We start from the raw sequence: 17,557 nt of genomic DNA, 5'->3' as shown, positions 1-17,557 counted from the left end.
ATGTTGGCAACGAGGTGCTCTGATCCATACAACAAAATTAAGAGCCTCAAAGCCATGAGAATCCATTATTTCATATGGAGAAATAACGTGTGAACCTAAAGAAGACCTGGGAATGGATTCTGAAGGAAATCGCATGGAGTCAGCAAGTTGAGCAGGTGAAATTAACAGAGAATGATACTGAGGTATCAGAGGAGGCAACCAATCCAAATGGTATGGATCAGTCAATTCAAAGCGAGAGTATCACGTGAGGACAGCAGTCAGTCTGCGCAATGCCCATGAAAGGACAATTGCTGAATATGGTTATCTTTAGGATATTTGCCTGATTATTTTATTATCATTAAAAACTCTATCACTGAGCTACTATTCATCACCAGGAATTAAGGAGAATGGAAATGCTAGAAAAATAGTAGCACGTGCAGTAGATGACGATTTACTGTGATGAGAAATAAAGAAATAGAATGCTAGCTGGAAGAGGATGTGGGCCTCTAGGAGGCTTTTTATTTATCTGTGGTGTGGAAGAAGCACAGTTTGAAGAAGCAAAGAAGTCACATTTCTTTTGAACACAGAGGATGCATGATCCAAAACATAATTATCTTCATTATCCTTGATAGAAGACAGACAAATCTTTCTCATGTAAAATATATTTTGTAGTAAGACGATTCCTGTTTGCTCTATTTTCTATGTAAAGTAGGTGGTATGGCCGGGCATGGTGGTGCACACCTGTAATCCCAGTACTCAGGAGGCTCAGGCAAGAGAATCGTTGCGAGTTCAAGATCAGCCTGGGCTACAAAGTGAGTTCAAGGCCAGCCTGAACTTCATAGTGAGACCCTGTCTCAAAAAAAGATGGAAAAAAAAAAAAAGTAGGCGATATGGTTTGAACGTGTCCCTCAAAGCACAGAGTTTGGAATTTTAATTCCTCACACAACAGCACTGAGATGTAAGACCTTGAATACATGGTTAGATCACAAGGGTTTTGCCTTCTTGAGAGGTTAATGTCATCACAGGAGTGAACTCATTATTAAGAAGGAGTGTTTGTTTTTCAGAAAAGTGAGTATGATTATTTCTTGCTCTCTCTCTCTCACCCATGTGCTATTCTCCACCATGTTTTTACTTAAGAAAGACCTCAGCAGCCCCAGTCCCTCAGTCTAAGCCTGTGAGTTGTGCAAACCATGATAAAATGCATTTCTGCTTATAATCACCCAGCCAGTGGTATTTTATTATAACAGCATAAAGTAGACTAAGAGGAAAATTGGTATCAAGAATTGGGGTCGTTGCTATAGCAAATACCTGAAAAGGTGGAAGCAGCTTTGGAGCAGGCAGATGGGCAGAGGCTGAAGCATTCTAGAGGAGCAGATGGGACGGGCCCCGCCTGCCATGAACAGGCAGGAAGGCCAGTTCTGGAGAGTGTGCAGAAGGCCAAAGTTTAAGCAAAGCCTTGTCCACTCAGCGATTGTGAGTTCTGCAGAGCTGTGGACAGTAAAGGCCACTCTGATGAAGTGTCGTATGAGAATGAGGGACAGGGTACTGGAAAATAGAGTAATGGTCATCCTTTTTGTATGATTTAGAAGAACTGGATGCAATCGTGCCTAGGTCCTACAATTTTGTGGAAAGTAGAATTTAAGAATGATGGACTTGGAAATATGGCAGAAGAAATATTTAAGCAAAGTTCTCAAGATACTGCCTGATCTTTTTTAACTATTTACAGTAACATGAGGGAAGACAGAAGTAATTTAAGGACAGAAGTTATAATTAAAAGAAAAACAGAACAAAATTATTTGGAAGACTCTGTGGCTGGCCATGAAAAATATAAAAGAGCATTCTCAGGACAGAAAACTAAAAGTGTGGCAGAGCAATGATTGGATGAAAAGATTAATATTGACAGATGAGAGCCAGGTTTATTCCAGATAGTGGGAGAATGATCTCGAAGGTATTTCAGAAGCAAGCTAGAACTCTGAGGGCCAGGTTTCCAGAAAAGTGACTGTAGACATCAGTGTTTACTGACTACAACTCAGAATGCTCCCACAACCAGCGCAGTGGCCCTCAGATACCCAAAACATGGCCCAAATGGGCCCAGGTGTTTTGACACACTATCTGTTGAGTTACTTTTTTTTTTGGTACTAGGAATCGAACTCAGTTTGCCAGACGGGTGCTTGTGCCACTGAGCTGTATCCCCAGCCCTTGACCCACTGTCTGGAAGGCACAGACTGTAAAGCTTATCAATATCCGTGCTTTGCTGATTCTGAAGGCAGACAGAATGCAAGACTAGGGGCTACTGTGGCCTGCAGATGCCTCTCAAGGGATGTCATAGCCTGAGAACTCAGGGAGAGGCTCGTTATAGGATCAATGCCACTGTGGACAGCCCCTACAGCCTACTGTGGCCATGAACTAGGGAAAGCCCCAGACTGCAGAACTCTAGGGGCACCAGTGTGGAACTCCAGCCTGGAAGACTTGCTGGCACAAGACAGCAACCACCAAGAGCTTCTATATTGAAGCAAGACATAGGATGGGGACATCTGAGACTTTTATAGCCCATTTCTCTCACCAGTGTACCCAGGATGCTGGACGTGGAGCTAGAGATTATTCCGTCATTCTATGATTTGAAGTTGTTTTCCTTCTTGAGTTTTGAATTATTTGAGTCCAGTTACCTTTTTCTTGAGTATTTCTTCCTCTTGGAATAGAATGTCTGTCCTGTGCCTGTTCTGCCATGGTAGTCTGGAAGTAGATAACTTGTTTAATTTCAGAGACTCGAAGTTGAAGAGGAATTTTCCTCCAGGGAAATTATGCCTTGAGTCTGAGCCACACATAATTTAGATGAAACTCTGGACTTTAAACTCTCAAGTTGGTGAGGGAACAAGTTCAGACTCTGAGACTATGGGGATGGAATATATATACTCTGCATGTGAGAGGAACAGCAAGTTGGGAAACAGAAATGCGACAGTATTGCTTGCATGTGTTTCCCAACATTCCTATGGGTGAAATGTAATTTGCAATGTGATTGTGCTGCAAGTGGCTCCTCTAAGGGCTACGCAGGACATGAAGCCTTCATCTTCACAAATGGCGAGGCTGTTATTACAGGATCAAGTACATTGTCTTTTAACAAAAATATAAAAAATATTGTGGTGACACACGCCTGTAATCCTAGTACTCAGGAGGCTTATGCAGAAGGACTGCTGCTAGTTTGAGGGCAGCCAGGGCTACAAAGTGAATTCAAGGCCAGCCTGAACTGCATAGCGAGCCTTGTCTCAGAGACAATCAATCAATCAATCAGTCACTTGAGTTTTTCACACTGCCTTTGCTGCTTTTGTAGGTTTTTCATCTGCATATACACAGAACTGGATCGGTCAGATCCTTGGGTAATAATTCACTTATTCTTAGTCCATCTGTAGTCCCGTCTCTTCCTCTTTTCTTTCCTTATTTCCAGTCTTCACTTCATTGTCTCTTTTATACTGAAATAACTATTCATGAATCCAAAGCAAAATTTTTAGTTCGTCATAGATTTTAGTTTGTCCCTGGCTTCCTGCTAACTCAGAACTGCCATCATCCTGAAAGGAGAGGAGATACAGGGAGGCTGGATGACAGATACCACAGTTCTTTTAACGGTTGAACAGCATTCCAGCTGCCAGAGATCACATAGTTTATTCGGCACTAATTTTTGAACATTTGGGATTTTGCCACTACAAACAGTGACAGAACATTTTTAAATGAATAAACGTTTGCTCTTGTACAGATATAGGGAGTTCCTCTGGATGTGTACTTGCAGAGGCTATTACTACATTATATAGTATCTACTTATATTTGCTGTAAATATTTGTCAGGATTTTGTTGTCATAAGTTGAAAAATAAATTAAAATACAGAACAATAAGCAGTTTTCTTCTTCAATGGCATTTTAAAAGTAACATTACCTAATTTGGATTTGAAGGAATCCAAAATGTAAATAAGAAATGTAGAAACATTTATAAATGGCCTGATTGTACTTTAGTAGGCTCCTTTTTAAAGAGAAGTTCATTTTGTCATGATGTCCTTCCTTCATTTTTTCTTAGTAAAGTTTAAATTGAGTACCACACTGATATTTATAACCCAATATTTGTTAGATATATGATGCTACAGGTAGACAGGTAAAAGTCAATTACATCTGGCAATATTCTAAAAGATTACTTTATTATAAAGAACAAATTGAAGGTTAAGACCTTCATGTTCATAATGGTATAACTTCTTGTTTATTGACATTAATCTTTCCTTCTTAGAATTCCTGCATTTTTACATTGCAATATACTTTTTGTATTATGTCTTCTCACTTTATTATTTTCATAATTGCTAGAATGGTGGTATTTTTATTCCAAAAATGAAGTTGGTGAAGTCAAATCATTTTGCATCTTCTGGAAGGAGGGATCAAGGCTAGTTCTTATGTAACTCTGCTCAGAAGCATAATCAGCTTGTAAACATGGTCTTTATGATACATGCCTTGTGACAATCTAATGGATTTTTCATATTGTCTCTAAGGAGCAGCTGGGGAGCAGCTTGACTTGGTGAAACTCCTTTAGACTGTCAGAAACACTGGCATCATTCTGCCAGAGTTGTCATATTTACTGTATTCTTCGCTTGCAAGGAGAACATATAGATAAGATATATTTGCATGCAGTCCCTTTGGAGACATTAAAATCTGCTGTGGACCACCCTCTGTAGTGTCAGAGGAAGCATCAAGGGCAGGGGAGGGCTCATCTGTACATGGTAAAAGGTGACCATGGAGAGTGAGGCAGAAGTAGACCAAGTCTTTTTTTCACTTCTTATGTTCATATATTGGTGCTTCCCCTGTTTTGATAACTCCTCTCCATTCTGCTCGGCTGACAAAATTAGAAGTATGCCCCAATATAGCTTCACATGGGCAAGGTATTGGGCCAATCAGGACTGTGCTGCATTGGCTTCCTGGTCCTTCTCTCTTAGAAGTAACTGCACATCATGGGATAGAGTAAGTGAAAGCAAAATATTGTTAATCCACTTATTCAACAGTAGGTCAAAATCATATAAACCTAGTATGAAAATACCATGTCTGTTTTTCTATGATTGTACATATACAGAATCTCAAGTATTCTTTTCTCAAAACAGTACTTTCTTTTAGGTACTAAGAGAAGGGAAATATGTGACATTTTTGTCATGGATTGTTATATAGCTCCTGATGCAGAGCTGTTCTTTAGTGAAAAATGCATGAACAAGTGGCAGTTGTCAAGTGGGGTGGAAGAAGTTTGAAATTTCTATTGATTGTATATATACTACAAATGAGATGAGACACAAAAAGTATTTTGCAGAGATAGCTAGAAAATGGAATGTTTTACCACAGAAATCATTTAACACATGGAGATGAGTTTTATCTCTTATTCAGGATAGAAAGTCAGCTTTATCCATAATGAACCTGGTATAATCTGTGTTGTTATTTTCTATAAAAGTACTTACAATTTTTAACAGTATTTTTCCCTCAAGGAAAAGCACTTTCCATAACTCAGCTCTTTCTGCATCTAGGAACCAGCATCTAGAAATAAGACAGTTATACAAAAAATACAGTGGTACAATTCTGGATTTGCACATCTGTATTTAGTTACTGATTCCAAGAAAGGAGAGTGACCTAGACTGGATATAGGGCCAAGTGTTTCAGACTTACATTTCTCCACGTACTTGAGTGCCAGTCATTCACACTTTGGGATAATGACTGCAAAGTAGAATAGGCTCCAATATTCTTAACTCCCACCCTCAAGAGCATGACAAAACACATTATATGTTAACGAATTGGTACAGTAATGGAGTCGGCAACTACTGACCACTTACTATGTGCCAGAAACAGCACCACTCTACCAGTGCAAAGCATCTGGACCTGAGTTTAAAAAGTGTTCACAATGTAGTAGTCAATAGAGAGACCACCTACATTAATTTTTTTCAAAAGTAGTTTTACATCATCAAATCAACTAGTTGTGTCTTGGGTTTGCTGCTTGATAATTTTTCCTGAATCTATTTGTCATCTATAAAATTCAGGCAATGCTGTGGTATCAGGTTTTCTTTTTTTTTTTACAAATTTCTTTCACTAATAGAGTACAGATGATGGCTTAGTGGAGTAAATGGTGCATTTCTGTCAAGAGTTTTTATATATTCTTGGAGTGCCATTTAGAACCTGAGTGGTACATCCCAAGCCTGCTCACAAGAGGAAGCAGGATTGCTAATGAAGTTTTCAGTATTTGAAATCACCAGTGCAAGGATCATGCACAATTCAAGTTCAGTTCGGGTGGGTCAGAGTGGGAGAGAGTGCACAGTAGTTTATGCTGCAAGGAGTAGTGGCATTTGGTACATGGTGATGACCACAGTTTTGATTAACACGAGATCTATGTGATTAATGCCTTTATCCAGTAGTGGCTGGAATATCACTAGAAGTCTGGGAGATCCAGAGGAGGTAAATATTTGAAGTTTGTTCTAACCATATATAGAAAGCTTCACAAAAATAAGTAATGGTAAAAGATCAGAGTTCTATGCTACAGAAACTACCTCTGGTTAAGAGGATCCAAAAAAATGAAACTATTGTTTAAAGAACATAGGTTTGACTGGAAAGATAGAGGGTCAGGTCCAGAAAAAGGCAGAAAACAGTGAGTCTGGGGATGTACCAACAGGAACTGCCCAACAATCTCATCAATCTGTTGCCACCATAATAAACAAACTACAACTGATGTCACTGGTTCTGCACAGGAGTCAAATTCTTGAGAAAGAGTTTCCAAGTAGTTTAGTTTGAACAACTCTCAACTAGGATAAGAACAGCATTTTGGTTTTTCAATCTTAAAAAGGAAGACTATGCCCAATGGAGTCAGAAAGCTGGGCATGCAAAACACATGCAGAAAAAATGTTCTGCTGAAGGTGTGGGCAGCTGGTGTATTGCACAACTGGTAGGAAAGAACCTCCTAAATACACAGATCTTGCTAATTTAAGACTTCTGAACAATGGATTCATCAATGGCATGATAATAAGCTAAATGATAAAATAAAGCACTTTGAGAATCGATATTTGCAAACAATTTTGGCTAATTAAAGTTATGGCTAACACTTACTGATTATCACAGTCGCAGCTGCCACGAAACAGAAGTTGAATGGGAAGAGGTACAGATCTGAATGAATCTCGGTATGATTGAGCTATGAGTCTGTTTAAAATCAATATAGAAATACTTGAAAGAGAAATATGAATAAATACATTTTAATAACATCTCTTTAACTCTCTCGGTGACTCTGCACAAGTCACTTAGACTCTTTATACTTGTTTACTCTTCTGTCAGATGTGACTAATAGAATAATAATGTTGCCTGTCATGCAGAGTTGTCCTGAGGATGGAGTGTGGTCACACATGCGAAGTTCTTGGAAGGGTGCCTGATACATAACACACAGTGTAAATGTTACCTTCTCTTCTTAATGGTATTTTTACTTTAGAGCTCACAGAGTACTTTTCACACATATCGTTTCATTTTGTTCACATAAACGATCCTACTGTGAGATTATCCTTTTTAAAAATTTAATGCAGAAGTGGAGGTTTTAGCTGTATGATAGAGATGGCATGACATTGCACTTTATAACTACAAGTACTATCTTTTTCTATTAGACCTGGCTACATGTACAAAAAGTATCACTGAAAAGGCTCCATGAGGACAGTAAAGAGAAAAATTTCCCAGTGTTAGCTAGTGATATTTAATAATACTGGGTATATATATTTCACAATTTTAATATAATTCAATTATGCATGCATTTAAAGGAAACAAATTTGCCTACCAGGAATAAAGAGTACACTGTGTTCTTTACACTCTGATACTGAAAAACAGATGCTGGCATAATGAGAAAATAAGGGAATTAAACTACTTGTTTCAAGTAGTTTAATTCCCTTTACACTCTGATACTGAAAAACAGATGCTGGCATAATGAGAAAATAAGGGAATTAAACTACTTGTTTCAAGTAATCAGATAACTTGGTTAATGGTGGTCCTGTGTGTTCTGCTACACCCCCTATTGTACCTCCACCCTTTGATGAACTGTACCTCCTAAACATATTCTTTATGGACTTCACTGGTTTTTTAATATGGCAAACACAAAAGCATTTTTGCATGACATAATGCAGTCTTTATCCTATGACAAGGTAGAGCACAAGTAAAAGTGCTCAAATCTCTTAGGAAAATGAGTAAACAAGAGATGTGTAAAGCTTTTTGGGGAACATATCACAGAGATTTTTTAATTAATTAATTAATTATTTACATGATTTCTCCTGAGATATAAAAAGTTAGGGAGGCTTTATTTTACAAGATGGGTTAAAAATACCAGTCACTGTCAACAGGATCATTCTAATCAATTCTACTCATGAAACAGAGATATTTTTCTTTATATTGACAAAAAAGCATGATTTTTGAGCCAATGTTTTCCAAACTATACTCCAAATGCATTATTTATTTTCAGGTCTAAAATTTAGGAATTAACTCTAATCCACATATGGATATCTGATCTTCATCCTTGAGTTTTGAAAGATTAACTTATTTTATCCTCAGAAAATGGTACTCATACTGATTTATAAAACAATCAGATACTGGAATAGAGTTTATATCTATTTCATTTAATAAATCCCACCAACTGAAAATCTTTGGCATCTTAACTGTACTTGTTCCTATTCTTCCAAATATAACGGAAAATTTCAATCTTCTAATTGTACTTAATAGAGTGTACATTTCCCACCACTGTAATTATCACAATTACACGCTGCCTATGTCTAAAAAGAACACTTTAAGGAGCACAAACTGCCTCTCTGTCAGGGTAACTTTATTGGCTGCACTGAGTCTCTGCTTCTGAACTGGAATCCTGGTAGTTGACTGTAGCTGAGTGAGAACGCAGACAGCGCTGACCCAGTTGTTTCATCCCTGGTTGAATCCTGACTTATTCCTTTCCCAGTTCTGTGACCTTGTGCAATTCTCCACGTGTGAAGTGCTTGCATTCTCATTTACTCAGGGATAGTGAACTACTTACCTCACATGGCTGTTAGAGGATGAATTCAAGTCATAAATATAAAGAATCTTGCACAGTGCCCAGCCCATAGCAAGAGCTCAGTACATGTTGGGTATCTCACTATCAGCCTCAATAAAGTGGTGGTACAAGGCACACAGTTTATGGCACATGTGTGCAAGACTTTCTGTGTAAAATGAAATTACGACGAGTGAAGATCACAGTCTGTAGAAACTTTGTATGTTTTACATTTCACTTGGAAATAGTATCAGTATATTCACATGGAGTTGGAGATATCCTCTCATTTCTACAATTATTTTAGCTCCATTGTTTTCTAAGTACAGTGGCTGGCTGCATCCTCTCAGATCAATCTCTTGTTCTTTTCCAGATTTTGTCAAATAAAGGTCTTCCCAGTCATTGTACATTCCACTTCCTGGTCATGGGCTGGGGAAAAGGGAACAAGCCACAAACTCCAAAGCCCAGTGGTAACACTCAGAGAAGTAGTTTGGCCCTGCTGCTCTCCTGCAGGAGCAAGCCACGCCGAGTCCTCCAGGCATGGCAAGGTGCAAAGGCACCACTCATGCAGCCACTGTTTATGAGAGTAGCTCCCCAAACACGAAGGAGGGAAAAACATGGAGGGAGTCTGATCCCAAACTTCAGAGTTTATTTAAAGAGGTTTTGAAAGTTTCCAAAAACATGAATGTTAAATTTGAGTGAGAAATAAGAAGAAATATATCCTTCTCCCTGATCATTGTCTGGCATTTCTAGTGTTCCTGGAACAATTAATCATTCACAAAATTGGTAGTTAGTTGTTCAGGCTAACAGAGATTGCTCTATTCCTCCTTGGAGTCAGGGGCACAGTCCTTAGGCAACTCTGCAACTCACAGAGCACAGTGAAGCCTCCAAGCTGTGGAACTGAACTAAGCACCATTTATCATGTAGTAACATTTCACCACGTTCCACAAGGATGTTGGACAGCTGTAAATTTTTATCTCGAGGGCTGAGCAATAAAATAATATGTTTATAATAAAATTATATTTATCATATGCATAAAAATCTCCTGGAGTAAGAAGAGCCTGACAATCCTTAGGGTATCCAATATCTCAAGCTAAAGTATGCAAATCTCTCTGTACATTTATTACTCTACACCAGTACCAGTGCAAACACCTGTAATTAGTTTATATCCCTTAAGCCCAGATGAAAATTTAAAATATTACCAGTAGGGAATCACTATATATTTTACTAAAAGACCCAAAATCTAACTATAAATATGCTAATTTTAAAAGGATTATTAATATGTTTTATTGATATATTTATCAATTTGTTACTTAAGTGAACAATTGGTAAAAACTTCCTTCTTAGAAATTTTAAGGCATACTCAGGGAAAGCTAAAAAATTCAGTTAAGTAACTTGCAGTGATAATGTTACTGCTTTCTGAATTATTACATGTGCAAACTCTCTTCTTCCTGTGGCAGAGATGATGAGTGTACCTTTAGCAGCATCAGAATCATGCAGAGGACCTGATAAAGCAGACTGCTCGGCTGGTGCAACACCAGCATTTCTGAGTACGTAGAGAATACTGAGTGGTGGCTTGTGGTTTGAATATCTTACAGGTTCACGAGGGCTGCTGGTACTGCTGGTCTGAAGACCACATCTGAGCATTACTGCTTCTATACAGGTCAGAGAGAAGCAAGGCTAATACAATTACATGTTAATATTGCTACCTCAGGGGACTGACTATAGAACACTTCAGGGCACTGATAGAAACAGAGCAAAAGTTCATCAACCATTTAAAGCAGCTATAATAAAATTTATGTTAACATATCAAAATAAAGTGTTTTAAAATATCACGAATTCAGAGTATATATCTGTGAATTATAAAACTGAACTATTTTGATGTTAAACCCTAGAAAATTTTTTCTTATAAACTTTGCTTCTTATTAGTAATAGATCCTTAAAACTCCTTTCTTTTTAAGTGGAACACTGAGGACTATTAAATGGAAAAACAAAAAGAAATGAATTCGTATAACAATTTCTACAATAGTACTGTACTTATATTTAGAAAATTCTTAAGAGAAGCTCATTTGCTGCCTATATAAATTTAATATTGTCTAATTCTGTTAGTGGACAAGAATTCATTTACTTTCAGTAGTAATAAAAGTTTGTTTTTATTATTTGATAAACAAGAAAACTTTCAGAAATTTAAGAAAAGATAAAACTAGGTATGTTTTTTATTTGTGCAAATAACAGGCATGCACAAAAATATGGTGTCTTAATATTTGAAAAATAAATGACAACAGTTAACAACATTTTCTCACACAATGTGACTTTAGAAAAATCTACAAACGTACATTAAAATTTAAGAATGTGCATAGTTTTTCCCCCTTGTCTTTTTAGGAACACATGTTTCTTAGCTACAAGAAACTAACAAACATCAATTGAAGGCATAATACCTTCTGAAACAATTGCACCTATTTATATATCCAAGGACAAAATGATATATAAATGATGGTATTTATATATCCAAGGATGTATTTGTCTTCATTCATTATGTCACTGAGCTTTGCAGCTATATATAATTCGCATACTCCCTTTGGAGGGAACATTGAACTTTTAAGATTATCGTTTGAGAAATATCTATAACTTGGCTAGAGGCTTGATTAGTATCACGCTACAACCCAGAAAATAGTAGTAGATAAAGTGAACTGCTCTGGGGGTTTGAAGATACCTAAATGAACTAGCAAGAAGCCAGTAATTTCAACTTCTGTGCCATGAGATTAATAGCTAAGTGTACCTAAAGCTTCAAAGAAAACTGCAAATAAACTCTCTGTGGAGTGGCAGGACAGCTTGCACTTAACAAGCAGTGTGGCAGAGGAGGAGGGTGGGCTAACAAGATGGAATTCCCAAAAGGATAGAATTTGACTTTGCTACTTTCTGGTTGTGTGAACTTGAGTAAATTTTTGACATGCTTTTGTTTCACTTCCTCATCTCTAGATGGACGTAATAACTGTATCTGTTTCATAAGGTTGCTGGGAGAGCAAATGACTTAATAACCAAAATACTTACCTCGGTGACTGGATAGCTTTAAACACATGAACAACATTATTATTTACTTATATACTGTATAGTTTATTGCATATAAACTTCTTATACCTTGCGTAATACATTTGGTAATCATAGTCACTCATTGTTTTCTATTGTATGTTAGCAACTGTCATTTTTAGTATTTTGCCCATTTTAGTGTCATTCTATATTTCTTCTTTATTTCCCATATCGTAATATATCGTTTCAATATTACCTAATTTCTACTGTCTGCATTATTCTCATCTCCAAATTTTAATTGCAGTTAGAAATTAATAGAAAATATACTGCTGGTAAAATATTAATTACCATTACAATTTAAGTCATTCATTCATTGATTTATTGAACCACACAGATACATGTTTCATTTTGTCTTTTTCACTAACAGATTCAGACCTCAATTACTAAATTTCCTGCAGTTAATTCTGACAGGGACTGAAACAAAATATGGAAGGGATCACACTTGATTAAAGTTAAGTTTTTACATAAAAAGAAAACCAAATAGAAACTAATTGTTATTCCATTTGTACTCTTATAATTATCTCAAAATAAAATTGTATTCTTACAATTATCTCAAAATTATCTCATCTTCCACAATAAATAACTTTCTTGGCCTAAGTTTCAGACTTTCTATACCACTGGAATTAAGAAATTTATTCTAGTGACAAAAACTCTGCATCTGCTCATTATTCTGCTGGCTGCTGTGGATAAAGGGTCTTTGTGATGCTTGTGAACATATATTTGACACTCTCATTTCCTCATCAGGGAAGAGAGAGGACAGAACACTTATGAGCACATCTTCTGTACTGTCATCAATGGAAGCAATCTGTAGAAGCTTGAGAGGTGATCACAGGAATCAACAGAAAATGCCTTCCTAATCGAAGATGCATGACACCTTTCTTTTGTTCAGCACATATTTGTGGCAGAAGAACTTACTGGCTTCCAGTGTCCCTCTCTAGCCCTGGCCTTGGACATGCAACTTTGCAGCAGGGCTCCCTGTGCATGTGGACTGTCTCCTGCACCTTTTTTGGGCTTCATTGCTTGATGTACTATGCTTAAGGTGCAACAGTGGGACATTGCTCAAGTCAGCTAATCCTCAAGTGACATGGATGTATACAGAAAGGTTTATTATTCTACACCCCTGAGATTTGGTGGTTATTGGTTACATAGCACTAGCTGACTGACATACACTGACTTTCAGATGACAAAAGAAAATGTTTACTTTTCTTTTGTGGGTGAATGCTAAGTATGTGTTCTACTACTGAGCTATGTACGCAACCCAAGGCCATATCTTTTTAAGAAAGCAAGAAATAAATCCAAAGGTAACTGTAACAGATGATTTAATTTTATATATATTGTAGAAGAAATCAGTAAGGTTTACTTTTTCCATTATCATGGCATTAAAGGATGATAATTAATTTATAAAACAATAACATACTTGGTTAATAAGGCAAATTTACATTTGGTATACCTTAAACTACACCAGTGGAAACTAAAAAATTGTGCTCATTAAGTTTACTATAGTTTTAACAATCAAGATTAAGACAATGAAACTGTGTAAATGGAAATAACCAACATATTTTTTTTTTGGTATGGGGAATTGAACTCAGGACTTTGTGCTTACCAGGCAGAATAACCAATATTTTTAATGAGTAATAAATGAATTTCCAGACAGTGTTATAACTTTATAAAAGTATTCCTAATGATTTAATTGTACTACCTTTTGAGGGATATTATAACATATTCAATCACTGGAAGCAGAGCAAATCTCTGTTGTGTAAGTACTGCGTGCTAATGTATCGTGCCATTGGAGCTCCTAAATCACTGTTGAAAAACAAACATTGAACACTTAAAAGAAAGTCTTGGCAAGTATATTGATTATATAAAACTAAACCCATTAGGTTTCCAAATATTAAAAACTTTTTCCCTTCTGTCTAATATGCCCTAGTGTGAATATGATCTAGGTGCAGCTATGTAAGAAAATGTTTTAAAACCTGCCTTTATAACCAACACTTTGTGTTGATAAAACTTTAAAATCTTTGTTACCATTTATCATCGATTACACGGATATCTCTCACAATTGGAATGCGTGCTATAATGAATAGATCTTCACTATGCTGAATCACATTTTGCATTGTACAATTACATAGGAATAAGAAGGGCCTCCTCAGCTGAAACTGACTGACTTTTATATAGAAAAATGCCCATAAAGCTCCTTATACAATTTCAGACTAACCAGTAAATTGAATTAATGATTATAATTAGAGATCAATTTAACAAAGCTCACTTAAAAATATTCTTGAAAAAAATTAAGTATGAGATCTTCTAATATTTGGTGAAATTCTAAGAAAGTGAGGCATTATCAACAGTTTCTGTCTCTGCTGAGCTTAAGAGAATGCCCAGTCTCCATAAATAAAAAGTAAGTAATGGAAATGTATCAGAAAGCTGAAAGATAGCTTCCTCGTGCTTCTGGAGGTATTTCTTGATTTCTTGGTCACCATGCCCTGTACTTGAAGTGCACTCTTCTCTGTTTTCCTTTTGAAGAAGCTGTTCCAAAACCCACAATAAGGAGAAAACATTTTCATAGCGTGTCACATCATAACTTGCTTGTACCTATAAATAAATAACAAAATCCATGAAAAAATATGGGGGTAGATTATTAGCGCACTAAGATGTCAAATCATAAGATTAAAATAATTTTCACACAAGATAAAAAAAATATCCAGTTTGCTGAACATCTCTCTTCTTGTCCCTTTGATTCTTAGAGAGGAGAACAGAATAAAATTTTCTTTAAGGACTTTACAATCGTAATGCATGTATTTTTCCTTGATGGTTTATAAAACTTAAAATCTTTTTCTTGAAGTCTAGCTATATAATTTAAGCATCCTTAAACTGAAAACCCAAAATCCAAAATGTTCTAAAATCCAAAACTGCTGAGTGTCGACATGGTACACAAGAAGAAAATTCCGTATCTGATCTCACGTGAAAGATTGCAGTCAAAATGCAGGCACACTGAAAATATTGTGCAGAATTACTTTTAGGCTGTGTATAAATGTATATGAAACAAGTGAATTTCATGTAATTTGGATTGCATTTACAAGGTACTTATTCTAGGTATTCAAATATACAAAAATCCAAACAAGTCCAAAATCTGGAATACTTTTGGTTCTAAGCATTTTGAATAAGGAATATGCAACCGTCAAATGTTGAGTGTTGAATTTATTATTTTGCGAAAAACATTCTGTTGATACTCCTGCCAATGATAACACAAGGTTCTTTGCAAATAAGATGTTAGGGCCATGTTTTGATATAAAATTCAGCCCTACAGCAGGTAAAATTAAGATCTGTATGTGACTAGATGTGGTCTTGTCCTGAGTCTACACAAGTTAAAAGGAAGCAACATTAGACTGTGTGGAATCAAACACATGGACAGGAGGCAAAGCATAGATGTGCTTTGTAGAACTCAATTGGTCTAGAGGCTAGATACAAGGCAAATACCAGAAAGACCTACAAAGTAGACAATGCCAAGTGTAACATGAGAGAATATCACAAGTAGTATGAAAACAGAAGCTGGCTTTATTATTTACGTATTAATTAGGAAATATCTTAGAGACATGAATGCTTATGAGGTAAGCAGAATGCTTATCACCATTTTACAGGCAGGAAACTGGGCTTCTACAAAGTACACTAATTAGAACAATGCTACACATCTTAACCAGGGATGTTCTTCTTATAATTTTTGTTCATGTTCATTAAAAAAGTATTGTCATTGGAAAAAACAAAGAAATGTGTTGAAAACATTTACCAAATCTATCCATTTAAACAATACATAAATGAAAGAATTTTCTTTTAGAGTCAGAGGAATTTAACCTTCAAAAAGGTGGCCCAATAAATGCAGTCAAATTTGTATGGATCTTGGAAAATAAGCAAATTTCTTCTTTACAACCTACCTCTCTGAGAGGTGGCTGTACGCCCTTCAAGGGTCACTGGTTACTGTCATCCTTGAGCAGTGAGATGCCACTCTTTCAAGCCCATGTGTGCTTCACCCCTAAGCTGCAGCCCTGCTGCAGGAGCAGCCTCATGCACTTATGGGTTAAGTGGCAGTGCCCACCCCACACATCATACACAGCCACTGTCACATAGGAGAGTTTTCCCCAGTGGGCCCCAAGGCCCCTGTTTCTCTGACTGCATCTGTGTTCTAGGCACCAGTTCAGGTGTGACAGAGAGCTGAGCCCTTCCTTGACCCTGGAACACTGTACCTCTGAGCACATCTGTGCTCCAGTCTCAGCTTCCTGACTATTCCACAGGCACCTTTGCCTTACGTACTGCCACCAATGCAGCAGAGGCTGCACCTGAGCCCCCAAATCCAGTCCCACTGCTCTCCAGGTCCTCAGGTCCCCAATGTCAGAGTCCTTTCTCCTGTTCCCTGTGCTCTGGGTGGTGCTCCACTCATCAGACTCCAGTCCCATGAGCACTGCAAGAGACACTGCAAGCTGAACTTGATGATTAAAGGGACACCTCAGATATAAATTTTGCGGTAGGAGAGAAAGAAAGCAATTGGGAGAACTATAGTAGACATCACCACTAAAACTCACAACAGACATGTATAGTGTTGATTGCTAAGTATCTCCACAGTACTTAACACAACCAGGATCTTTCAACAAGGGCTGCACAGAAACACCACAACTGTGCTCTCCCTGGTGGTAGAGCTACTATCCCACCCAGCAAGTGCACCACTACCTCCCATCACAAAGGGAATGGTTTTCCACAACAAAACTAGACCGTCAAGTCTGGAAGAGATGACTGCATTACCAAATGCACAGACATCAACATAAATAAATGAGAAATGTGAGAAACCAAGAATATATATGACCATAAGAAACATAATTATCTCCTAGTAACTGACCCAAAAGAAATACAGATATACAAACTTCTGACAAATAATTTAAAATAATCTAAGGCAGCTCAGACAAGTTCAGGAAAATTCTACATAAATGAATAAAATAAAAAATTTATCAGACAAATTGAAGTTATTGTCTTAAAGAGCAAAGAGAAAAGTATGGACCTGAATAATAAATGAAATGAAATGAAAAATACAATTGATATATCAACATCTTATTCATCAGGCAAAAGAAAATAATCTATAACTTAAAAATATACAAATAAAACAGTAATGAAAATAAAGTACATGATTTATGGGACAACATCAAAACAAGTATTCTAATTATAGGAGTGAAAAAGGAAGAGACAATTTGAAAGAATGCTTATTTAAATAAATAGTAGCAGAAAAATTTCCAAATATAAGGAAGTATAAAGATATCCACCTACAGGAGACAAGGTCTTTATTCTCATTTAACTCAACCAAGACTGCATAAAGACATAGCATAATCAAATGGTCCAAAATAAAAGACAAAGAAAAGAGTCTGAAAGCAGCAAGAAAAAAAAAGCATAAGAAAGTGTCATCAGGCTAACAGTG

General features: G+C 36.8%; 1 protein-coding gene across 1 annotated transcript in view; it reads right to left on the bottom strand.

Moving 5' to 3' along the window:
* Positions 1-12,423: 12,423 nt before the first annotated feature.
* Positions 12,424-17,557, bottom strand: part of Mei4 (meiotic double-stranded break formation protein 4) — a 182,338-nt gene continuing 177,204 nt past the window's right edge. The window contains exon 5 of the mRNA XM_005406900.2: positions 12,424-14,694. Within this exon, the coding sequence (XP_005406957.1) occupies positions 14,425-14,694 (270 nt within the window). The 3' untranslated portion in view covers positions 12,424-14,424. The remainder of the gene's footprint in view (positions 14,695-17,557) is intronic.

Source organism: Chinchilla lanigera, unplaced genomic scaffold, assembly GCF_000276665.1.
Source record: "Chinchilla lanigera isolate Chin_1 unplaced genomic scaffold, ChiLan1.0 scaffold00101, whole genome shotgun sequence".
Lineage (NCBI taxonomy): Eukaryota > Metazoa > Chordata > Mammalia > Rodentia > Chinchillidae > Chinchilla > Chinchilla lanigera.
Note: the sequence above shows the minus strand (reverse complement) of the source record. Positions and strands in the feature narration are given on the sequence as shown.